Source organism: Chiloscyllium plagiosum, unplaced genomic scaffold, assembly GCF_037043375.1.
Source record: "Chiloscyllium plagiosum isolate Xiang-an unplaced genomic scaffold, Cpla_swu_hap1 HiC_scaffold_14, whole genome shotgun sequence".
In the NCBI taxonomy this organism is placed as follows: Eukaryota; Metazoa; Chordata; class Chondrichthyes; order Orectolobiformes; family Hemiscylliidae; genus Chiloscyllium; species Chiloscyllium plagiosum.
Genome location: NW_028270152.1, coordinates 43,840,450 through 43,865,866, shown reverse-complemented (window position 1 = coordinate 43,865,866; position 25,417 = coordinate 43,840,450). Strand labels below are relative to the sequence as shown.

The following is a 25,417-nucleotide window of genomic DNA, read 5'->3' as shown; positions in this document are numbered from 1 at the left end:
AGCCCCTTACTATGCTCACTGTCCACTCATGACTGTGTGGCCAAATTCAGTTCTAATTCTATTTATAAATTTGCTGACAACATAACCCATTGTAGGCCATATCTCAAATGGCGACAAGACAGACTACAAGAAAGAGACCAAAGAGTCTGTTTCTGTACTGTATGAACCTATAGCTTGGTGGCATGGTGTAAAGATAACAATCTCTCCCTTGATGTCAGCAAAATGAAAAAGCTGGTCATCAACTTCAGGAAGCAAGGTGGAGGGCACGCATTTGTCGATATTAATGATGTTGAGGTGGAGATGGTCAGGAGCATCAAGTTCCTAGGAGTGATGATCACCAATAATCTGGTCCACCCACATGGATGTTATGATCAAGAAAGTACAACTCCTCTACTTTTTCAGGAGGCTAAGGAGATTTGGTATGCCCATAAAGACTCCTACCAATTTTTCACAGATGCACCATACAAAACATTCTATCTGGAAATATCACAGCTTGGCATAGCAACTGCTGTGTCCAGGACCATAAGAAATTAGAGAATTGTGAACACAGCCCAGTCCATCACAGAAGCCAAACACAGGAGTTGGGAGGTCATGTTGCAGCTGTACAGAATGTTGGTTAGGCCACTTTTGGAATATTAGGTGCAATTCTGGTCTCCCTCCTATATGAAAAATGTTGTGAAACTTGAAAGGGTTCAGAAAAGATTTACAAGGAAACATTCAAAAGAAAACATTTTAAAAATACATTGAGAATTTAACTTTTATTAGCTTATAGCAATTTATTTTAAGTAACCTAGCAGTTGATCAATTCAAAGCATACACAATGGCACTCACGTGTTCTCAAAGCTGTAGTTTTATTATCTTTAGAAATTTTGGTGCAAACTCACATTTAAAACAAAATAGATCATGCACAAGTAGTGTAAATATTCACAGAATATTTTGCTGGATATCACATCATTCTAAATCAACTGACCTGACTATAATTTCAGTACTTATTTAGATAACTAGGCATAGGCATACAATTTTCAAACTGGGTACAACTAGAAAACTGGGTGAAAATTGTGCTTGAAATTGTATTTTTTTTTCAAAGTTATGGTTAAGTTTGATATCAAAAATATTTGCACAATTACAAATTTTCAACTGCCCATAAAAGTACACCATAGAATGTACATGGTTATTTTCTTCTCAACTTTAAAACAAACAAAAACTGATTATGTAACTTGGAACAATTTTATTCACATAGCTAAGTGCATTATGTCCTTAGCGTGTGAACAACCTGATTTTAATTCACTGAAAATTATATGAAAAGAATTATGCTGAACCATTTACTATCATCATTATTGTGCTGTGTCAGTGTTAACTAAATTAGTCAGTACGCTAAAACTTTTTAGACCACCTAGTGTTCATGTGCCTAATTCAAAAAAAACTACAAAGTGTTTCCTCCTCTACCCATGCTCCAATCAATGTAAACTTGCAGTACTCATCATCTTGACCTGGAGGTACAGCCAAAGTTGAGAACAGGCTGGTTTTCAAGAAAATGATTTTTAAAATCAAGGTTTGAGAAACTCATTTTACTCAAAATAAATTGCATTTAAAATTCCCTAATCTGTTGCACTGATTTGGTCATTTGTACTTATTTTGCACTGATAGATTTCTATAAATTTATTTTACATAATTCATTCTGAAATTATGAGAACAATAAATAACTTTGCAGTAAAAGAATTAAATTTGTCATACAAAAAAAAATCACGATTTATTTAATTAATAGGTATGTCTAACAAATCTTAAAATTTAATTCTTAACAAAAGTACTTTGCAGATTATCCATCTTTTTTTCTAGAAACCTTTGTTCTTTTTTGTTTTTTGGAATGCGGAGACAGAGGTGGTGTCTTGAAAGTAGATGGTAATGGTGGCAAATTACAACTTTCTATGGTAACGTTATCTTGAGGTTTTTCCTTCTGTGATTTTTTGTGCTTTGAATTTGTCACTTCAACAGGACTCTCTGCTTGACCCAGTAAAAACTGTTCCCTTTTTGGTAAATGTTCTTCAACAAATGTCCAGTATTTGGTCTGGTCGAACAAACAGAAGTTTCACAAATAAATGTAATTGTATCTTGGTTAATTATATGTTTCCAAACATTACAAACTCATGTTAAAGGCAAACAAACACAATTTTCAGAACAATAAAAAACCTTTGTGCTATTATTTCTGCATTGTGAATTTCTTTTCATTAATTACACCTGTTCCATTTCATGTTTCTCTGTTCAAATTAGGGGTCTATCAATGTAAAAAATACAACAAATATTTTTTAAAAAATTCTCTAAATGTGGACAATGTTTAAAATGCCCAATTTATCCCAATTCTTAAGTGCCCTGCGAAGTTGGTGGTAGCCTTCTTTGTGACCCATTGCAATCTTTAATAATGCTGCTCCCACGTGATAGCTACGGAAATCTAGGATGCTTCAACTCTCTGTTTCTTTATGGTGTGGTGACCAAAATTGATTCAATGTTACATGTTATACATAATCAGTACACTCTAAAGTCTCAGCATAATTCTTCTAGACTTGTGTTCTATTGCTGTACCTATTAATCCAAATTATAAAATTGCCTTATTAAATTAGACATTGAAACTGACAAGTGATTCCATAATACTCAAAGTATTGTTTTCGTAGAATCCCTGCAGTGTGGAGGCAGGCCATTCGGCCCATCAAGTCCACAGTGACCCTCTGAAGAGCATCTCACACAGCCCCACCCCCTACCCTGCATTCCCTATGGCTAATCCCACCTAGCCTGCACACTATGGTCAATTTAGCATGGCCAATCCACCTAACGTGCACATCTTTGGACTGTGGGAGGAAACTGGAGCACCTGGTGGAAACCTAAGTAGACATGGAGAGAATGTGCAAACTCCACACAGACAGTGATCCGTGGCTGGAATAGAACAAGAGTCTTTAGAGCTGTAAGGCAGTAGTGCTAACCACTGAGCCCCACCATGCCTTCTTTTGTGACGGATGGGAAGAAATTATATATTATGATTCGAGTTTCTAAAAATTACTACAAAATCTACAAGCACAGAAGAGCAAGGGACAAAATTTGGACTTTTTGGGAAGTGTGTTGGATTGTTACCTTTACCCTTGAGTTCACAGTTGCACATACCAACTGAAGTCACTCTGCTCCCTTACATCTCTTCATGCCACTTTACAGACAGCCGTAAAATTGTAAAAAGGAGTACTGATTTGCAGAAAACTGCAAAGCAACTGCTGATTCCACTTGAATCAGAATGTAGTGCCTTTGCTCTTGCACAAGTTAGAGGACGGATACACCAAGCTTGATTGTTATTTGGAATTATGACACATATTAAAAAGTTTAAAATGTGTGCTTCTGATGTGTACTTAGAAGACAAACATTTTACATTGCTATTTTGCCCTTCTGTTAAACAGTTACATTTTAAAATGTATTTCTCCCGTAAATTTTGATTTGTCTCACATACACTAGGGGGCACTCACCGATAGCTCAAGAAAGTCACTTTACATTCTGTAATTATTTTATTATGAACATACATAAAATCACAACTCAATTAACATGCTATGCAACAATATCCAACAGAACAGAATTGGGAATGTACCTGGAGAGTGATAAAAGAAGGATGCAAATGTGTACCCGCCCTCACTTTTAAGTTTTCCTCAGCTACTCCCAAATCCTAAAAAAAATAAAATCTCTTTAACAAACAAAAGATTTGATAAAACATTATTTTCAATGTGATAAGGAATAATCATTAAAGATTTCCATAATGTTGAGACTAAATTGATTATTTAAAAGCTTGTCTAAAAATTAAACTTTAATCATATATATTGATTACTATAGCAAATTCTAATCTACAGAACTTTAGTTCCTCAAATTATACTTAACTATAGTGAAGCACAAGGTCTGAAAGAGCTGTTAGAGTCATTCTTAATCATGAGAAAATACTTTATACCAAGTCTGTTTATACAGTTTGTGTGCATAGTAGATGTGCATCAATCCAGGGAAATATCCATATGTATTAACTACATTAAGTATCAAAAATAATAAGTTGAAATGGATTCCCTTGATGATTCACTACATCTATCAATGGCTCTTACTTTAACTTTGGAAGGGTGGCTTATGCAGCATGTTGGAGCTTAGCCATGGCATCAGAAATCAGGCAAGATATTTTAGCTTGTGCCTCATTAGCAGGAATTGTGGGCAAATCCTCCATGGAAAAAAATATAAGCCATCCAGGTTGCCTAACATCACAAAAATAAACAGGGAAGGTAGCTCCAGAACTGTCTCTTGGGACCAGCTGAATTGAGGCACCGGAGGTCATGACTTTCCAAATCAGGACTAGAAAAGCATATCTGATCCAGAAAGTGAAGTAAAATTAAATCATGACTGTTTGATCCCGTTCATGCTGTGGCAGATCCTTTACTTCTGAGAGAGCCACAGACTAGAGTTACAATTGTAGCGGAGGCTCTGTGATGTAATCACATCATAGCTGTTTATTAAAAGGAGGCTTTGAGGGCGGCACGGTGGCACAGTGGTTAGCACTGCTGCCTCACAGCGCCGGAGACCCGGGTTCAATTCCCGCCTCAGGCGACTGACTGTGTGGAGTTTGCACATTCTCCCCGTGTCTGCGTGGGTTTCCTCCGGGTGCTCCGGTTTCCTCCCACAATCCAAAGATGTGCAGGTCAGGTGAATTGGCCATGCTAAATTGCCCGTAGTGTTAGGTAAGGGGTAAATGTAGGGGTACGGGTGGGTTGCGCTTCGGCGGGTCGGTGTGGACTTGTTGGGCCGAAGGGCCTGTTTCCACACTGTAATCTAATCTAATCATTAGTTTGGATAGTTTAGCCACCTGTCCAGAAGCCAGAGTATAAACACCAGTTGGAAGGATCCAGGAACCTTTTAAGCAGGGTGTCCACCCACCTTTTAATTGTCCACCCACCAGGATTCCATCAGGCAGTTTGGGATATAATTTCACTCTACATACTTTCAAATGCTTGTTTCATAAAGCAACCACAAAGTAATCAATTGTTCCAAGGCACTTCATGGGTGCATCATAAAGCAACGTCTGAAATAACCGCAAAAGGCAATATTAAGCCAAATGGCTAAAATCTTAGTCACAGGTAGATTTTATCAGGAAGTGGGGTCACAGAGTCTGAAGCATGAGAATTGGGTCACAATGTAAAACTGTCTAGGAAGCATAGTTCTACATAATTCTAGATTGCATGGCTTTCCAATAATCTGGAAAGTACTGTGCACAAGTCATGTTCTAAGATACTGTACATCAGAGGTTGAGTAGAAAAAAAGTTAATATGGACTTAAATGAATATGCTGCAAACAGAATAACGAGGTGGAGAGGTAGATCTGGATACATGTGATACCTAAGGCTATGTTTTCAGATGGTAATACTAAAGGCAGCACATGGAGGAGAACTGGAGTTTGTCAAGGATAGATCATATGGGTCACCAGTGGTAACTATGGGAGAGCAAAAAAAAAATTCATTGCAAGTGATACAACGCTGTTATTAGACAGATAAGGATAGGAACTATGAATGCATACCCAAGAATGTAGATGTCAGTAAAGAGGCATTGGAAGAGGTCCAAACAAATATGATTTAATGGAAACGCTCAGTGAATCTGGCAGTATCTGTGAACTGAGTTCACGAGACCCAAAAGTTAACTCTGATTTCTCTTCACAGATGCTGCCTTACCTGCTGAGTTTTTCCATCAATTTCCGTTTTTGTTTCTGACTTACAGTATCCTCAGTTCTTTTGTTTTTTTTAGATCTGACTTAGTATTCGATCCACATTGTTACCTGACCTTTAATACACCAGAAACAGCAGCACAACAGGTCACAGCTGGAAGTACTCAAGTATGTGTATTAGCTGTGGTCAAGTTCAAGTTTAGCTGTAATGTAAGTACCTTAAGGAAATCACTAAGGTTTTTTCTTGAATATCTGCAGAAGTAAACTAACTTACCTGACTACAGGAAAGAAACATTTGGCATGACAAAAGAAAATGAGTAACAATAGTTTCAACAGCTCTCAATAAGGAAGGATATTCTAACTAGAACCAGCTTCAGCATACTTTGTATAGTTGACTTTACAGCTCTTTATGCATAAATATGAGGACACAAGTTACAGCAGCTTCTTATGAACTTAACATTAAAGTGTCCATGTCATCACCTCTTCATTATTGAAAAGCAGACTCCCTCAAGCTTGTGGTCCAGTACTGTGGAGGTATGGGTTTGACAAACAGATTTACAGGGTTAGGCCCCAGGAGCATAATAGGTAGGTAAGCTGGTGAGAAAGTGCAACAGGGCGATTGTGATTGCTGCTCATGATGGGCTATGACTAAATACCTCAATGAGCTCATTGAAGGATGCAAAGAAAAGCGCAGTGGTTGATCTAAGAAAGAGCATGGTAAAACAGCATGAGAAGAGGAAGTTCTTGTGAAAGTACTGAAGATTTAGGAGGGCAGAAGATCCTTGGGAGGAGAGAGAAAGGTGGCATGATGACAGAAGAAACTCTAAGCGGGTAAAGAAAAAACATTAAAAAGAGTAAAAATTAAAATAGATTGCTGGACTCGGATTTGGAAGGGCAAAATATGCATGCAAATTGACACAGATTACAAGGTATCCTAATTTCTGTGCAAATATACCTAAAAACATAAAAAAACTGGCAATAGGAAATAGATGGTGATAATAGGAAGGTGTCCAGAATTACAGTCATAACTGGAATAATTGCAACTTATGAGGGATGGAATTAGCAAAAATAATTTTTAAAACTGTTGTCCAAAATTGAGATTTTTCTTAATCTTCTTCTAATGCAGTGCCTTAGAATTGAGGAAGACTTGCTTCTGCTCAGACTTAATGGGTTCAGAAATATGTGATTTTCATACTTTATCACATACAGGATACGTAGTGCTTCAAAGGGTTAGGGGTTTGCTTGCTGCATTTGAGATCTGTGTCTTCTCTGCATAATCTTGATGTCGTTTATTGATGCAGTTGATACCTCCCTGAATGAGTTCTCTCAATTTTGATCAGTCACAAGTCATGGTTTTCCATGTGTCAGAGGGTATGTTTCTCTTCAGGGATGCTTTAAGAATGTACCTGAAGTCTTCCTGAAAATCTCCTGCCACAGTCAGTTTCTACAGAACAGTTCCTTCAGTAGTCTAATGTCAGGCATATAAATGATATGTCCCACTCAGTGCAGTCTGTTTTGAGTGATTTTGGGTAAGTTGGCTTGGATGCTGCTGTTGTTGGATCATGTTTGTTGTTGAATCTGGAGGATCTTGACAACACACTTTGGTGGTACTGAGATTCTGTATCGTATATAGGAGTACAGAAATTATTTCTTCTTAGTAAACTAAGATCTTTGTTTCAGGTTTGAGATCTCAAACCCTTTCCATCTGTTGGCCAAAGGCTGAGCTGGTACACTAGAGGTACTGATTATTCTGGAAAAGAACAGATTGAATCTGAAAAACCAAACTGAACCAAAAGCCAAGCACAGGCCTAACAGGAGTATATGGCACCATAATCTTAGCATTGAAGAAGAATGGCAATAGACTAAACTATGATGTTTTAAATATTTCCAGAAAATGTCTATGACTCTATGGAAAGGATTAAAGGAATCCAATAGGCGCAAGGGAACTTTTACCACTCAGTCAACCACAGCTTACTAAAGATGAAAGAAATACTGTGTCGATTAAAAATGAGACATCTTTTATGACAAAGGTCGGATTGCAGGATCTAGAGAAGCTCAACAGGTTTTAGGTTATGAACAGAATATTTTAACATTCTTCATTTCAGTACTGTAAGGATGCAGCTCAAAAACTATTATGTCTATTGTACCTGTAGGACAAATGTATGGTTGCAACTGACATTGAAACTACAAGGAGTGAACTTCTCATCTACACTCAATTTGTATTCTTTAATCACTGACTCATTAATCCGTGGAAAATATTTTCTTGGTTTAATCAAAACACCTGAATTTTCAAGACCTCAGTTAGACTGCTCTTAGCCACCTTCACTGTTAGGAATAAGCCTCAGTTTTTCTATTCTTTCCTCTTATCTCATTTCTACTATCATCTTCATGAATCATTTCTGTACCTTCTCCATGGTCTCTATAATCTTCCGCAGTAAAGTATCATAATTTCATGACATAAGAAACAAGTGAAGAAAGTTCCAAAGAGCTAAGGAAAACAGATTAAACTTTCTGGTAAAGAATGGTAGAAGGATGATATGCAAATACTTCAAATGTTTATTCATTATCAGCAGTAATGCTCACCTTACAGGAGAAAGAATATTTCCATTACTTCATTAAACTATTTAATATTAAATGTAATTCAATGAATTAGCCAAATGGAAAAAAGAATGACAAATAATTAAAGTTATGTACAAAGGTCAAAAAATACAAAAAATATATAATAAACTAGCTAGTAAGTATTGTAACATGCATTTTATTCTTCAATTTTTGCATGCAAGAGTTAAATTAGTTTTTCTGGAAATTCAGGTTTATGAAAACTCATTATTAACAAAAACAAATGCAATAGAATAAGCAGATTTAGAGTTTTGTCTGTACTTTAAAAACAGGTAAAAGTAAACAACAAAAAAACCTTTGCAAAAGGCAACTTACTTTTAAAAGCAATCTATTTCTTTCGTTAGCTGACTTTAATTCAATGGTTTGCAGTTTTTTCTTATTTGCCTGACTTTCAAGCTGGTTTTCCATTTGCTGAAGAAGTGTGGTTCTCAAGCCTAATCTAGGCAGCAAAAACAGAACAAAATTGCACTTCTCCTGATTTCTGTACAATTTCAATTCAAAATATTGAAAATAATGACAACAAAATAATGCCAAAAAAAGTCATTCAGCTAATGGCTCAACACTCTACTGCCCAAGTTATCACAGAACTGCTTTCAAATAATAAGTTCATACTTCTTAATAATTGAACGTTCATTTAAGGAGCAAAAACATTAATTTAGATTAAAGATAGTAACAGGCTAAAGGATTAAATTTGTTACCAAAGAGTTGAGAAAACATTTAAATTCAGCAAAAAAAAAACAAGAAATTGATTAAAAAGGGAAATAAGATGCAAAAGATAGCTCAGCCAAAAAAAAATTACAAAAGTTTCGAGACAAATATAAAAACAAAAAGAAAGAGACAGGAGAATTCACATCAGTAAACTAGGAAATGGCACACATTAAATACTCTGCAATTAACTTCACAATAGAAAACAAATTCAATTGTTTAAATCCAGGAGGAACCAAGGTTCTTGTGAAAATGAGGAATACAATATTTGTACTATCAAAGACATAGTACTGGAAACGTTTACACAAGTAAACGTCTGCAATTTTCTGTACTTGCTATTCTGCATCATAGACTGTAAAAGTGCCTAGAAATACCGGTTGATTTTGATCTTCCAGAACTCCTCGTTCAGCCACAACACTTGGAATGGAAGGAAGAAAATGAAAACCAGTTATTCAAGAAAGCTTCCTATTTTCATTCTACCTAACTTTTGGCCAGTTGAAGCAAAAAGAACTGTGGATACTGGAAATTAGATACAAAAGTCAGGAATTGCTGGGGGGAAAAAAAAAAATCAGATTTGGCAGCATCTGTGGAAAGAAAACAGAGTTAACATTTTGGGTCCAGTGACCCTTCTTCAGAACCAATTGTAGTACTGAAAGGCTGGAGGAGGGAACATGGAGGAGAGATGAGAAAGTTAAAAAAAAGAGACAGGAGTAAAATGATAGGTGATGGAGATGGAGCACAGAGACAGAGAGACAAAATGTTGGGCAGACAAAGGAATGGGTAAAAGACAGGCTGGGAGAATCAATAGTTACACATTGGACTCTTAGTGGCTGACATTGGATTGTTTGAAGTTACAGTCCATGTGATGACAAGACCTGAAGTGTGAGGGTTGGGGTGAGGACATGGGAGGAAGTGCTCAGGCCTACAATGATTGAACTCAGTATGGGATCCAGAAGGTTGCAGGTTTCTCAAGTGGCAAATGAGGTACTACGGTTCTTCCACTTGCACTGAGTTTTGTTGAAGCACTATAGCAAGCCTTTATTCCATGTTCAGATAAAATGAGATTAGTGACTCTTGAGGACACAATGATCTGGTGTTCCATGGCAGGGTCATGGTCCAGGGTCCAGATAAACTAATACTATTCGAAGAAAAATGCCTGAATCTATAAATAGGGATGTGATGAACAGGACATTTTGCAAATCATAATATGGTGGGCAGAACCAACTCAAATTTATGAAACGGAAACTGTTGGACAAACATGTTTTCATTATTAAAATTTCTGTTTGGTTAAGGGAGAAAACAGTTGATGAATCATATTTGGATCTTCAAAAAGCATTGAGTAAAAGGTATCTTAGGACTTGGAAGGTTGAGAATGTATTCGGGGAAAGAAATCACGGAAGTAGAAATAAATGGGCCATTTCTGGGCTGACAGGCTGCAACTAAAGAGGTACTGCAAGGAGTAGTGTTATGGACTTTGGTACTTACAATCTATATTAATGACTGAGTGTAAAGAAATCAAGTTTTTTGACAATAAAAAGTTACATAGCAAAGTAAATAGTAAGGATGCATAAAGGCTGAAAAGAATCTATATAGGCTAAATGAGGGAGATCTTGTGTGCAGTGGCAATTTTAACAAAATTATTCATTTTGTGGGATGTGGGCATCGCTGGGTGGCCAGCATTTATTGCTTGTCCCTCGTTGCTCCTTGAAGTGGTGGTGAGCTGCCTTCTTGAATCACTGCAGTGGGCTGACCCACAATGCCATCAGGGAGGTAATTCCAGGATTTTGGTCTAGTGACAGTGAAAGAACGTCGATATATTTCCAAGTCAGGATGGTGAGTGGCTTGGAGGAAAAATTGAAGGTGGTTTGTTCCCACATATTTGTTGCCCTGTCCTTCTTGATGGAAATGGTCGTGGGTTTAGAAGTTGCTGTCTGAGGATCTTTGGTGAATTTCTGCAGTGCATTTTGTAGATAGTACACACTATTGCTACTGAGTTTAGTGGTAGAGGGAGTGGATGTTTGTGAATACAGTGCCAATCAAGCAGGTTGCTTTATCCTGGATGGTGTCAAGGTTCTGGAGTGTTGTTGGGGCTGAACTCATCCAGGCAACTGGGGAGTAATACATCACACTCCTGACTTGAGCCTTTCAGATGGTGGACAGGCTTTCAGGAGTCAGGAGATGAGTTACTTGCTGTGGTATTCCTAGCCTCTGACCTGCTCTTGTAGCCACTGCACTTATGTGGCGAGTCCAGTCGAGTTTCTGATCAATAACTCAAAGGATGTTGATACTGGGGGATTCAGTGATGGTAACACTATTGAATGTCAAGGGATGGAGGTTAGATTTTCTCTTATTGGTGATAATCATAGCCTGGCATTTATGTGGTGTGAATGTTACTTGCCACTTGTCAGGAGAAAGTGAGGACTGCAGATGCTGGAGATCAGAGCTAAAAATGTGTTGCTGGAAAAGCGCAGCCGGTCAGGCAGCATCCAAGGAACAGGAGAATCGACGTTTCGGGCATAAGTCCTTCTGCAGGAAATGAGGAAAGTGTGCCCAGCAGGCTAAGATAAAAGGTAGGGAGGAGGGACTTGGGGGAGGGGCATTGGAAATGTGATAGGTGGAAGGAGGTAAAGGTGAGGGTGATAGGCCGGAGTGGGGTGGGGGCGGAGAGGTCAGGAAGAAGATTGCAGGTTAGGAAGGCGGTGCTGAGTTCGAGGGATTTGACTGAGACAAGGTGGGGGGAGGGGAAATGAGGAAACTGGAGAAATCGGAGTTCATCCCTTGTGGTTGAAGGGTTCCTAGGCGGAAGATGAGGCGCTCTTCCTCCAACCGTCGTGTTGCTATGGTCTGGCAATGGAGGAGTCCAAGGACCTGCATGTCCTTGGTGGAGTGGGAGGGGGAGTTGAAGTGTTGAGCCACGGGGTGGTTGGGTTGGTTGGTCCAGATGTCCCAGAGGTGTTCTCTGAACCGTTCCGCAAGTAGGCGGCCTGTCTCCCCAATATAGAGGAGGCCCAATCGGGTGCAACGGATACAATAGATGATGTGTGTGGAGGTGCAGGTGAATTTGTGGCGGATATGGAAGTATCCCTTGGGGCCTTGGAGGGAAGTAAGGGGGGAGTTGTGGGCGCAAGTTTTGCATTTCTTGCGGTTGCAGGGGAAGGTGCCGGGAGTGGAGGTTGGGTTGGTGGGGGGTCACGGAGGGAGTGGTCTTTTCGGAACGCTGATAGGGGAGGGGAGAGAAATATATCCCTGGTGGTGGGGTCTGTTTGGAGGTGGCGGAAATGACGGCAGATGATCCGCTGTACGTGGAGGTTGGTGGTGTGGTAGGTGAGGACCAGTGGGGTTCTGTCCTGGTGGCGGTTGGAGGGGCGGGGCTCAAGGGTGGAGGAGCAGGAAGTGGAAGAGATGCGGTGGAGGGCATCGTCGACCACACCTGGGGGGAAATTAATGTCCTTGAAGGAGGAGGCCATCTGGGTTGTACGGATTTGGAACTGGTCCAACACCTTCCACCCTGACCTCAAATACACCTGGACCGTCTCAGACTCCTCTCTCCCCTTCCTAGACCTTTCCATTTCTATCTCGGGCGACCGAATCAACACGGACATTTACTATAAACCGACCGACTCCCACAGCTACCTAGACTACACCTCCTCCCACCCTGCCCCCTGTAAAAACGCCATCCCATATTCCCAATTTTTCGTCTCCGCCGCATCTGCTCCCAGGAGGACAACCACGGAGTATCAGCACCGCCTTCCTAACCTGCAATCTTCTTCCTGACCTCTCCGCCCCCACCCCACTCCGGCCTATCACCCTCACCTTGACCTCCTTCGACCTATCGCATTTCCAATGCCCCTCCCCCAAGTCCCTCCTCCCTACCTTTTATCTTAGCCTGCTGGGCACACTTTCCTCATTCCTGAAGAGCTTCTGCCCGAAACGTTGCCACTTGTCAGCCCAAGTCTAGATATTGTCTCCACTTCTGACCTCATGATGGAGGGAAGGTCATTGATGAAGCAGCGGAAGATGGTTGGGCCTAGGACAGTACCGTGAGGAACTCCTGTAGAGATGCCCTGGAGCGGTGGTGACTCACGTCCAACAACCACAACCATCTTCCTATGTGTCAAGTATGACTCTAACCACTGGAGAGCTTGCCCCCAATACCTACTGACTCCAGTTTTGATAGGGGTCCTTGATGCCATACTTGGTCGAATATAGCCTTCAGGTCACTCTCACCTCATTTCTGAAATTCAGCTCTTTTTTCCATGTTTGAAACAAGGCTGTAATGAGATCAGGAGATAAGTGACCCTGGCAGAACCCAAACTGGGCATCACTGAACATGTTGTTGCTGAGCAGGTGCTGCTTGATAGCACTGTTGAAGACACCTTTACTGATGATCAATAGTAGATTGATGGGCGTTAATTGGCCGGGTTGGATTTGTCCTGCTTTTTATGTACTGGACATACTTGGGCAATGTTCCGGTCAGGTAGATGCCAGTGTTGTAACTGTACTGGAACAGCTTGGCTAGGGGAGCGGCAAGTACTGGAGCACAAGTCTTCAGGACTATGGCCGGAATGCTGTTAGAAACTGTAGCCTTTATAACATCCAGTGCCTTCAACCGTTTCTTGATATCACGTGGAGTGAATCAAATTGGCTGAAGACTGGTATCTGTAATGTTGGGGTTCAGTGGAGGAGTCAGAGATAGATCATCCATTCGGCACTTCTGGCTGAAGACTGCTGCGAAAGCTTCAGCATTTTCTTTTGTACTGATATACAAGGCTCTTCCATCATTAAGGATAGGGATATTTGTGGAGCTTCCTCCTCCAGTGAGTTGTTTAATTGCCCATGGTTATTCACGTTTGGATCTAGCAAGACTGCAGAGCTAAGATCTGATCTTTTGGTGGGCAATCGCTTAAGCTCTATGCTGCTTATGCTGTTTGGTGTAGAAATAGTCCATTTGGTGGCTCCACCAGAATGACACCTCATCTACAGGTATGCCTGGTGCTGCTCTTGTCATGCCCTCCCGCACTTTCCATTGAACCAGGGTTGACCCCCTGGCTTGATGGTCATAATTGAGTGGGGGATATGCCAAGCCATGAGGTTACAGATTGTGCTGGAGTACAATTCTACTGTTGATGGCCCACAACGCATCATGGATACCCAGTCTTGAGCTGCTAGATCTGCTTGAAGTCTGTCCCATTTAGGACAGTGATAGTGCCACACAATACGATGGAGATTATTTCTCAATGTGAAGGTGGGACTTCGTCTCCCCAAGGACTGTGCGGTGGTCACTCTTATTGACACGATCATGAACAGATGCATCTACGGCTGGCAGATTGGTCAGCATGAAGCCAAGCATGTTTTTCTCTTGTTGGTTTCCTCACAACCTGCCACAAACCCGGTCTAGCAACTTTGTCTTTAGGATCCAGCCAGCTCAATCTGTAATACTGTTGCTAAATCAGTCTTGGTGGACATTGAAATTCCTCACCCAGAGTACTTTCTGTGCCCTTACCATCCTCAGAGCCTCCTCTCAGTATTGCTCAACATGGAGTAACTGATTCATCAGCTGAGGGAGGATGGTACGCAGTAATCAGCAGGGGGCTTCTTTGCTCATGTTTAACCTGAAGTCATAAGACTTCATGGGAATCAGAGTCAATGTTGAAGACTCTCAGGGCAACTTCCACCCAATTGAATAACACTGTGCCGCAACCTCTGCAGGGTTTGTCCTGCCGTTGAGACAGGACATATCCAGGGATGGTGATGGTGATGTCTGGGGATTATTGTAAAGTATGATTCTGTGAGTATGACAATATCAGGCTGCTGCTTGTCTATTCTATAAGAAAGCCCTCCAAATTCTGGCACTAGCTGCAGATGTTATGCGACAGGGCTGTTTCTCCCGTTGTCTTTTCTGGTGCCTAGGTCAATGCCAGGTGATCCATCTGTTTCATTTCTTTGAGACTTTGTAGCGATTTGTACAACTGAATGGCTTGCTATGCCATTTCAGATGGCAACTGAGAGTCAACCACGTTGTTGTGGGTCTGGAGTCACAAGTCAGCCAGACAGGGTGAGGATGGCAGATTTCCTTTCCTGAAGGACATTAGTGAACCCGGGGGTTTTTCTGACAATTGACAATGATTTCATGGTGATCAATAGATTCTTAATTGTAGATTTTAAAAAAATTGAACTCAAATTTCACTATCTGCCGTGGCAGAATTCCAACATGGGTCCCCAGAACATTATCTAGGTCTCTGGATTAATAGTCTAAGCAATAATACCACTAGCTATCGCCTTCCCTCCTGCTGAGCCAAGAAGTCCAGGTTCAAATCCCATATGCCCCAGAGGTGCGTCATAACAAATCCAAACAGGTTAATTAAGAGTAACTACAGACTGAGATAGCAAACAATTGCCAAAATAAATACAATGCAGAGAAACATATGTTATCAACTTTACAGGAAAAGTAGAAAGGGAAAATATTTATTAAATGGCAAGATTTGGAAATAGTGATTAAGAGGGACTGTGTCTCTTTGGTCATGAATCATAGAACATTAATATGCAGTTAATGCAATTATTTAGGAAAGCAAATGATTTTACTATAAAAGTAAGGAAGTCTTTTTGCAATTGCATAGAACTTTGGCAAGTCTATGTCCTGTAGCACTGTGTAGTTTGTTCTTCTTATCCAAGGATGCCTTTGAGAAAAAGGTTCACTAAATTCATTCCTAGGATGACAGATCTATCCTATAGCAGAGAGATTGAGTGCACTAAATCTCTTTTCTCTGGTTTAAAGAAGGAAAGGTGACCTAATTGAAACTGACAAAATTCTTAAATGGATCCAAAAGGTAAGTGCTGGGAGGACACTGCTACTGGCTGGGACGTATGGAGTAAAAGATCTGTCACTTTGGAATGATAGAGGAAATTACTCACTAAAATGTTCTGAACTTAAGGAATTTTCTTATATCTCTGGATGCACAAATTCTTCAGAATATTCAAGTTAGATATTGTTATATTTTGCATACTGAAGGGATCATGGGATACAAGGATGATCCATGAATGTGCAGTTGAGATAAATTCAGCCATGAATATACTGAATGGTAGAAGTGGTTCAAGGAACTGGACTTTTTAAAAAAATAGATACTTAGCAAATTTTTAAGACATCCTAACGTATGCAGACAAAATCTCCACATTCACACTAAAAATGTTTTAAGCTGTATGTTTACCCTTAAATAAGGGTTTCATAAATGTTGCTGTTATTTTGACAGCAAATTTTGACCTTTTTTCTGTCAATTCTATTAAGTGGAGATTGATAAAAATGACTGGTAATGAATTAATAGTTTTAATTTCAGATTTTAAATCTGGAATCACACTCATCATCAAATGTATCAGAACAATTTTACTGTTACTTGTGGATTCGTATGGTGAGTATAACTATGATGCCATTGATCAGTCAGCGAGCATTCATTCAATTGTGCATCATCATTGAATCAGGTTAATTAAGAGTAACTACAGACTGAGATAGCAAACAATTGCCAAAATAAATACAATGCAGAGAAACATATGTTATCAACTTTACAGGAAAAGTAGAAAGGGAAAATATTTATTAAATGGCAAGATTTGGAAATAGTGATTAAGAGGGACTGTGTCTCTTTGGTCATGAATCATAGAACATTAATATGCAGTTAATGCAATTATTTAGGAAAGCAAATGATTTTACTATAAAAGTAAGGAAGTCTTTTTGCAATTGCATAGAACTTTGGCAAGTCTATGTCCTGTAGCACTGTGTAGTTTGTTCTTCTTATCCAAGGATGCCTTTGAGAAAAAGGTTCACTAAATTCATTCCTAGGATGACAGATCTATCCTATAGCAGAGAGATTGAGTGCACTAAATCTCTTTTCTCTGGTTTAAAGAAGGAAAGGTGACCTAATTGAAACTGACAAAATTCTTAAATGGATCCAAAAGGTAAGTGCTGGGAGGACACTGCTACTGGCTGGGACGTATGGAGTAAAAGATCTGTCACTTTGGAATGATAGAGGAAATTACTCACTAAAATGTTCTGAACTTAAGGAATTTTCTTATATCTCTGGATGCACAAATTCTTCAGAATATTCAAGTTAGATATTGTTATATTTTGCATACTGAAGGGATCATGGGATACAAGGATGATCCATGAATGTGCAGTTGAGATAAATTCAGCCATGAATATACTGAATGGTAGAAGTGGTTCAAGGAACTGGACTTTTTAAAAAAATAGATACTTAGCAAATTTTTAAGACATCCTAACGTATGCAGACAAAATCTCCACATTCACACTAAAAATGTTTTAAGCTGTATGTTTACCCTTAAATAAGGGTTTCATAAATGTTGCTGTTATTTTGACAGCAAATTTTGACCTTTTTTCTGTCAATTCTATTAAGTGGAGATTGATAAAAATGACTGGTAATGAATTAATAGTTTTAATTTCAGATTTTAAATCTGGAATCACACTCATCATCAAATGTATCAGAACAATTTTACTGTTACTTGTGGATTCGTATGGTGAGTATAACTATGATGCCATTGATCAGTCAGCGAGCATTCATTCAATTGTGCATCATCATTGAATCTTTTAAATTCATGGATAGAAGTCTCATTTTGTATTCCCAACAAATCCAGAAACAGTTATACTGTATATTGAATGCTGGTTGAATGTATTTTCCTCTGGGGAGGGCTAAGTAATAAAATAAATTACATTCTTGGTCTTCAGAAGCTTCTGAAGAACTCATGTTCCATTTGTGTACTCCTTTTGCAGGAAACCATATTCACATTTATTTGGTTTGTTCTGCAGAAACAATTGTCAATGTAACTGAACTAGTAAGCACTTAAATAAAAATTAAACAAATAAACACTGATGTTCATTGGAATGCCAAGTGATAAAGTCCTACAGAGAAAAATATGGACTAATCAGCAAATTCCCATAATGCAGGCAAGAGACACAACCCCAAAATTGACGGAAAAAATCTGACAACGGCAGAAAGTGCAGGAGAAACTCAGCAGGTCTGGCAGTATCTGTAGAGAGAGAAAACTGAGTCCCATGATTCTTCTTCAGAACTGGAGGAAATCTGACAAACTGATGTGTTTAACTACACCAATACAAAAGACAAAATAATATAGCTGCTGGAAATCTGAACTAAAACAAAAAAAATGCTGTAATAGCGCACAAGCTCAGGCAGCATCTGTGGAGGGAGAAACAGTTAATCATTCAGGTTAGTGACCTTTGCTATACTGGTGCAAATAAATGTAACTGAAAATACAGCTACTTATTCTTTAGGTAACGTCTAACATGGCCTGACTTTGTGAACAACAGGGTCTAGATTAGGGTGCTGCTGACCCTCAAGACAGGATAATCTCGTTTACCTCAATTCACTTTTAATTTCGTTAATACTTACATTTCCTCATGACGCTTGCTCAGCTCAACCTCATGGGCTAAGTAAGACATTTCCATCTAATAAATCTGGTGTTTTCTTGTGCTGAAATTGACCCAGTTCATTATTGATACGCCTCGACGCAATCTACTGGTTTAAACAAAAACAAACTGTTAACGCAGTTTTGATCAAGACGAAAGTAGCATGGGTCTGCAAATCTCTCCAGCTCAACAGACCCTGTTCCAAAATAAACACACAAAAACGCGGAGTGTCTGAGGGGCCGTTTGTGCTGTTCCATTTGTCACCTTACATTTACCGGTTCTCTCGGTGAGACATCGTGCTCCAGGTGAATGAATGGCTATAATAGGGTTCGGTGGCTGTGCTCCGAGGCCGGGCCCACCCTGACTAACACCGGCCGAGCCGCCTGGGAGAGGGAGACCGCTGCGGACTGCAGCAGCAATGCACCATGGGTACAGATCACCGTGGCAACGAGATCAAGGGCAGGATCTCTCAGGGCTGTTGAAGTAGGCCCAGTCGTCAGGCTTTGTTTTGAACTTTAATTCCGCCGTGTTTAATCCTTTGTTGAATGGAACGCTGCCTCAGAATCCTGCTCGGGCTGTCCAGACACGAGCTGTTCGAATGTGGGAAGAAGCTTCTTATTTATCCCTTACTTTGGAAGGACTTCTGGATCTTAAAACAATGCCCCCCCCCCCCCCCACAATTGCCTGAGTCAGAGGGCAGTTATGAGTCAACCCCAAGGCTGTGGGACTGGAGTCACATACCAGGTCAAAATCAGAATCCCGACAGTGTGGAAAATGACCCTTCGGCCCAACAAGACCACACCAACCTTCCAAAGAGCAACCCACCCAGCCCCATTCCCCCACCCTGTATTTATTCCTGGCTAATGCATGTAACCTACACAATTCTGAACACTATGGGCAATTTAGCATGGCCAATTCACCTAACTCGCACATCTTTGGTCTGTGGGAGGAAACTTGAGCAGCCAGAGGAAAGTCCACACAATCACCCATGGTTGGAATCAAACCTGGGTCCCTGGCATTGTGAGGCAACATTGCTAACCACTGAGCCAGCATGTCCTTTGAGCCGTAATTGAACCAATGACCTAAGGATGATGGTACAGTCCTTCGCTGTACCAGCCAAGCTATTGAAGGAGAGACCAAAAATGGCGGCTTTCCTAAAGGACATTTGTGAACCAGATAGGGTTTTACGACAATTGACAATGACTTCATGGTTACCATTAGATTAGCTTTTAGTTCCAGATTTATTAATTGAATTGGAATTTTACTATTTACCATGGAGAAACTCAAACCCTTGTCTGCACAGCATGACCAAGGAGCTCTGGATTACTTGTCTGGTGACAATATCGCTACATCATCACCTTCACTATTTAATGTTCTGTTGGTTGTTTTATACTGAATGTCAGTGGTGTTGAGGGACTGTGTTGTGAAGTGCAGTTCGAATCGTAGAATCCCTAAAGTGCAGAAAAAGGATATTTGGCCGATTGAGTCTGAACTGACCTTCCAAAGAGCATCCCACCCAGACCCTTTTCTTTTCCCCTGTAACTCCACATTTGTCATGGCTAACCCACCTAGCCTGCACATCCCTGGACATTATGGACAATTTAATATGGTGTTTTAAAAAATTCTCAAGGTCAGGTTCGTAGGAGAGTAGTCTGACACAGAACAAACGACCAAGAGGCGAGTCTGCTAGAATATGGGCATTTTATTCCCCGCAGCGTCGCCACAACAAGGTCTCATACAACGGGTCTGGCTTATACTCACTCTACATGTTACCGGAACTGGGAGCCGTCAGTTCTCGTAGAGCGGTTGCCAACAACCCACACTCGGCGGTTAAACGTAACCCCGGAGCAGACTCACCGAACTGGAGACTTTTCCAGCTGATATACTCTTTTCCAGATATAAACATTCATGTGAACAGCAGAGCAAGGCTAAAAAACACATTCCATTCTGGTTACATACAGATAAGAAGATTCACACGGGGAGGTGTGTAATAAGATTCACACGGGACTAAGCAACACCTCCATTCCGGTTAGATTCACACATGTATTGGGACATAATTTTTTAACCGTTTCACCACATATGGCCAGTCCACCAAACATGAACATGTCTAGTTCTGTGGGAGGAAACTGGAAGACCCAGGCAAACCCTAGTAGACATGGGGAGACCATGCAAATTCCACACAGACAGTTGCCCAAGGCAGGAATCAAACCTGGGCCCCTGGCACTGTGAGGCAGAGTGCTAACCACTGTGCTGCTGCCAATTATATTGGCAAGAGAGAGTTTAAGGATTTCATTTCCCTGTGCGGGTCACTTGTTGAGTCTTTGAGTATCCTTGGTATTAATGTACATGGCTGGGCGAATGATAAATGCTGCAACTTTATATTGTTCCTTGACTTCATCTTCCTCTTTTGCTTCCATGAGGAATTCCAGCTTTCAGGAATCACCTCAAATATTGCTTTTAAAACTTCAGTAAGTTCTGCCTTGTCAACTTAAATGAGTTTAAATGATATAGTATTTAATAACTTATGCTGAAAAATCTTTTTTGGCTTTGGCAAACTAATTTACATTAGCTTAATTATTTTAATTAATTTAAAATGTCTATGTTGCTTAATATAATACATTACTTTTTAAGTCTGTTTATGAAATCTCAGCCTTTTATGTGTATGGTTCCATCACTTATTTCATATGCTATGTGTTTTTGTTTATTTGCTAATGGGATACATGCACTGTTAGCTAGGCCAACATTTGTTGCCCATCTTTCATTGATAAGGAAGTGGTGAGCTGTCATCTTGAATTGCTGCATTCTGTGATACAGAGCTGTCATCTTGAATTGCTGCATTCTGTGATACAGAGGTATAATTACATTGCTTGTGAGGAGTGTTTTTGGCCTAAGGGCAATAAAGGAAAGTGAATGTAGTTTCAAGTTAGGATGCTGTATGGTTTGAAGAGCATCTTTCAGTTGGTTCTGTTCCCACAAACCTGTTGTTTTGTCCTTTAAGGTGGCAGAATTTGTGGTTTTGGATGGTGCAGTCGAAGCAGACTTGGTAAATTGTGGCTTCAGCAGAGGTGAAGGCAAGTTGCTCAAATTTCTGCATTCATCGCTGGGTTTTATAATTCTGGAGGCCCCTGCTATAATCTGTTCCACCTGCATCTGTACTGGGACAGACTCAGCTACTTAAAGGTAAGTTATTTTAAATGATACACAGTGCTATTACTGTGTTGATAGTGGAAGGAGTGAATATCTAAGGTGGTGAATGGAGTGCCACTCAAGGGAGCTGTTTTTCCTGGATTGTTTCGAGCTTTTTGAGTGTTGTTGGAACTGCAGTCTTTCAGATAAGTGATGAGTATTCCATCACACTTGTACTTCTGACTTGCACTTTGTAAATGGTGGACAACCTTTGGAGAGTCAGGAGGTAAATTACATGCCACATAGTTCATCCTCTCACCTGCTGTTGTATCCATAGTACTTATATAGTTGTCCCTGAATTCTGATCAATGGTGACCCCCAAGGTATTGAACGTTGGGGGCTTCAACAATGGTAAGGCCTTGGAAATGAAAGGGAGATAGTTATGTTCTCTCTTGTTGAAGATTGCCATTGCCCGGTACTTGTGTATGACTTGCCACTTATTAGTCCAAGCCAGGCAGCATCAGGAGGCGGAGAAGTCAACATTTCAGGTGTAACCCTTCTTCAGGACTGTGGATGGTGTGTATGGGGAGCTGCAGATAAAGGGGGTTGGAGGGGCAATGTGGTGAAGTAGGGACAGTAGAGGGTACGACCTGATTAGTCAATGGGAGTAATGAATCCACTTGGTGGCAAGGAGGAGTGGCAGAGAAGGGGAGGGGCTGGGAAGGGAATCAGAGCTTGGGAAATGAGGCTATTTGAAATTGGAGAACTCAGTATTGCTGTCTTCTTCCAGCCTCCTGCCTGTCTACTTTGGATTCCAGCATCTGCAGTTTTATTTTGTCTCTAACGTATTAGTCCACACCTGACTACTGCCCAGTTCTTTCTGCCTGCAGGAATCGACTACTTCAGTATCTGAGGGTCTTGAATGCTGCTCAACATTGAACAATCAGCAAATATCCTCACTTCTGACCATATGGTGAGGGAAAATAATTGATGAAGCAGCTGAAGATGTTTGCGACAAGGACAACATCCTGAGGAACTCTTGCAATGATGTCCTGGGGCTGAGATATTCAGCCACCATCAACCAGAACCATCTTTCTTAGGTTTAACTCCAGCTAGTTGAGACTGTTCCCCTGATTCTTATTGAAGTCAATACAAGTGAAGAATTATCAATATATTTTACTTTTTGTTTTGATGTCTGTGGGTACATTTTATTGTGATTGGGTGTTTACCCTACTTAATTATATCATTACTACTGGATACCTGGAGATTTGTTTTGACTTGACACTAGATTCAAACTAATGCTGGGAAATGGGAAGTTCATGCCACTGTAATCACTGGATCTCTGTGAGCGGCTTTCTCTGAGATCGTGACTACATACTCGGAGCTTGTATTTCTTTCATTGTCACAAAGAGACCATTGGATGGTACTGTAAGAATACTTGCACAAATAACAGGTCAATAAGATTGGACGTCAACTGTTTAGTAATGAGACAAAATATCTGCCACTGCATGAAGTATGGTGGATAAAATGCCATTTTTATTTTCAAAGGTGGAATATAGTGCTTTGAATTAGACCATAAGACATAGGAATGGAAGTAAGGCCATTTGACCCATCGTGTCCACTCCACTCAATCATGGCAGATGGACATTTCAATGCCACTTACCCACACTCTCCCCAGATCCCTTAATTCCTTGCGAGATTAAGAATTTATCAATCTTTGCCTTGAAGACATTTAATGTCCTGGCCTCTACTGCACTCCATGGCAATGAATTCCACAAGCCCACCACTCTCTGGATGAAGAAACACCTCCTCATTTCTGCTTTAAATTGACCCCCTCTAATTCTAAGGCTGTGTCCACGGGTCCTAGTATCCCCACCTAACAGAAACAAATTCCCAGCGTCCATCCTTTGTAAGCCATGCATTACCTTGTAAGTTTCTATTAGATCTCCCCATAACCTTCTAAACTTGAATGAATACAATCCCAGGATCCTCAGCCATTCATTGTATGTTAGGCCTAACATTCCAGGGTTCATCCGTGTGAATCTCTGCTGGACACGCTCCAGTGCCAGTATGTCCTTCCTGAGGTGTGGGGTTTAAAACTGGATACAGTATTCTACATGGGGCCTAACCAGAGCTTTATAAAGTCTCAGTGGCACATCGCTGCTTTTACATTCCAACCAGAGATAAATGACAACATTACATTTGCTTTCTTAACCATGGACTCAACCTGCAAGTCAACCTTTAAAGGCAAAAAAATGGTTAGGACAAAAATTGGGCCCTTGAAGACAGAAACAGGGGAATATATTACTAGGAACAAAGAAATGGCAGAGGAATTAAATGGGTACTTCAGATCTGTGTTCACTGGGGAAGACACAAGCAATCTCCCTGAGGTAACAGTGGCTGAAGGACCTGAACTGAAGGGAATTTATATTTGCCAGGATTTGGTGTTGGAGAGACTGTTAGGTCTGAAGGTTGATAAGTCTCCGGGGCCTGATGGTCTGCATCCCAGGGTACTGAAGGAGGTGGCTCGGGAAATCGTGGATGCGTTGGTGATTATTTTCCAGAGTTCAATAGATTCGGGGTCGGTTCCTGAGGATTGGAGGGTGGCTAATGTTATACCACTTTTTAAGAAAGGTGGGCGAGAGAAAGCAGGAAATTATAGACCAGTTAGTCTGACCTCAGTGGTGGGAAAGATGCTGGAGTCTATTATAAAGGATGAAATTACTGCACATCTGGATAGTAGTAACAGGATAGGACAGAGTCAGCATGGATTTATGAAGGGGAAATCATGCTTGACTAATCTTCTTGAATTTTTTGAGGATGTAACTCTGAAGTTGGACGAGGGAGATCCAGTAGATGTATGTACCTGGATTTGCAGAAAGCTTTTGATAAAGTCCCACACAGGAGGTTAGTGAGTAAAATTAGGGCGCATGGTATTGGGGGCAAAGTACTAGATTGGATTGAAAATTGGTTGGCTAATAGGAAACAAAGGGTAGTGATAAACGGCTCCATTTCAGAATGGCAGGCAGTGACCAGTGGGGTACCGCAGGGATCCGTGCTGGGACCGCAGCTTTTTACAATATATGTTAATGATATAGAAGATGGTATCAGCAATAACATTAGCAAATTTGCTGATGATACAAAGCTGGGTGGCAGGGTGAAATGTGATGAGGATGTTAGGAGATTACAGGGTGACCTGGACAAGTTAAGTGAGTGGGCAGATGCATGGCAGATGCAGTTTAATGTGGATAAATGTATGGTTATCCACTTTGGTGGCAAGAACAAGAAGGCAGACTACTACCTCAATGGAATCAATTTATGTAAAGGGGCAGTACAGAGAGATCTGGGTGTTCTTGTACACCAGTCAATGAAGGCAAGCATGCAGGTACAGCAGGTAGTGAAGAAGGCTAATAGCATGCTGACCTTCATAACAAGAGGAATTGAGTATAGAAGCAAAGAGGTGCTTCTGCAGCTGTACAGGGCCCTGGTGAGACCACACCTGGAGTACTGTGTGCAATTCTGGTCTCCACATTTGAGGAAAGACATTCTGGCTATTGAGGGAGTGCAGCGTAGATTCACGAGGTCAATTCCTGGAATGGCAGGATTACTTTACACTGAAAGACTGAAGCGACTGGGCTTGTATATCCTTGAGTTTCGAAGACTGAGAGGGGATCTGATTGAGACGTATAAGATTATGAAAGGATTGGACACTCTGGCAGTAGGAAACATATTTCCACTGATGGGTGAGTGCCGAACCAGAGGACACAGCTTAAAAATACGGGGTAGACCATTTAGGACAGAGCTCAGGAGAAATTTCTTCACCCAGAG

General features: G+C 40.6%; 1 protein-coding gene and 1 long non-coding RNA gene across 8 annotated transcripts; one reads left to right on the top strand and one right to left on the bottom strand.

Moving 5' to 3' along the window:
• Positions 1–739: 739 nt before the first annotated feature.
• Positions 740–18,871, bottom strand: cep15 (centrosomal protein 15). Of its 6 annotated transcripts, none has more exons than XM_043708216.2 (5): positions 18,733–18,871; positions 18,447–18,572; positions 8,647–8,770; positions 3,620–3,694; positions 740–2,065 (listed from the first exon to the last, which is right to left on the bottom strand). In XM_043708216.2, exons 2-5 carry the CDS (start codon positions 18,500–18,502, stop codon positions 1,817–1,819), a joined length of 504 nt encoding a protein of 167 aa, XP_043564151.1. In that variant the 5' UTR covers positions 18,503–18,572; positions 18,733–18,871; the 3' UTR covers positions 740–1,816. The 6 variants fall into 6 exon arrangements, with proteins under 6 accessions (XP_043564151.1, XP_043564152.1, XP_043564153.1 ...); XM_043708217.2 differs by having other exon boundaries at positions 18,447–18,569; XM_043708218.2 differs by having other exon boundaries at positions 18,739–18,871.
• An 88-nt stretch (positions 18,872–18,959) lies between these two features.
• Positions 18,960–23,434, top strand: LOC148147961 (uncharacterized). 2 transcript variants are annotated; one of them, XR_015759406.1, is made up of 3 exons: positions 18,960–20,931; positions 21,462–21,643; positions 22,480–23,434. It is a non-coding gene; the product is annotated as an uncharacterized LOC148147961 (long non-coding RNA). The 2 variants fall into 2 exon arrangements; XR_015759405.1 differs by having other exon boundaries at positions 22,380–23,434.
• The last annotated feature ends 1,983 nt before the right edge of the window (positions 23,435–25,417 follow it).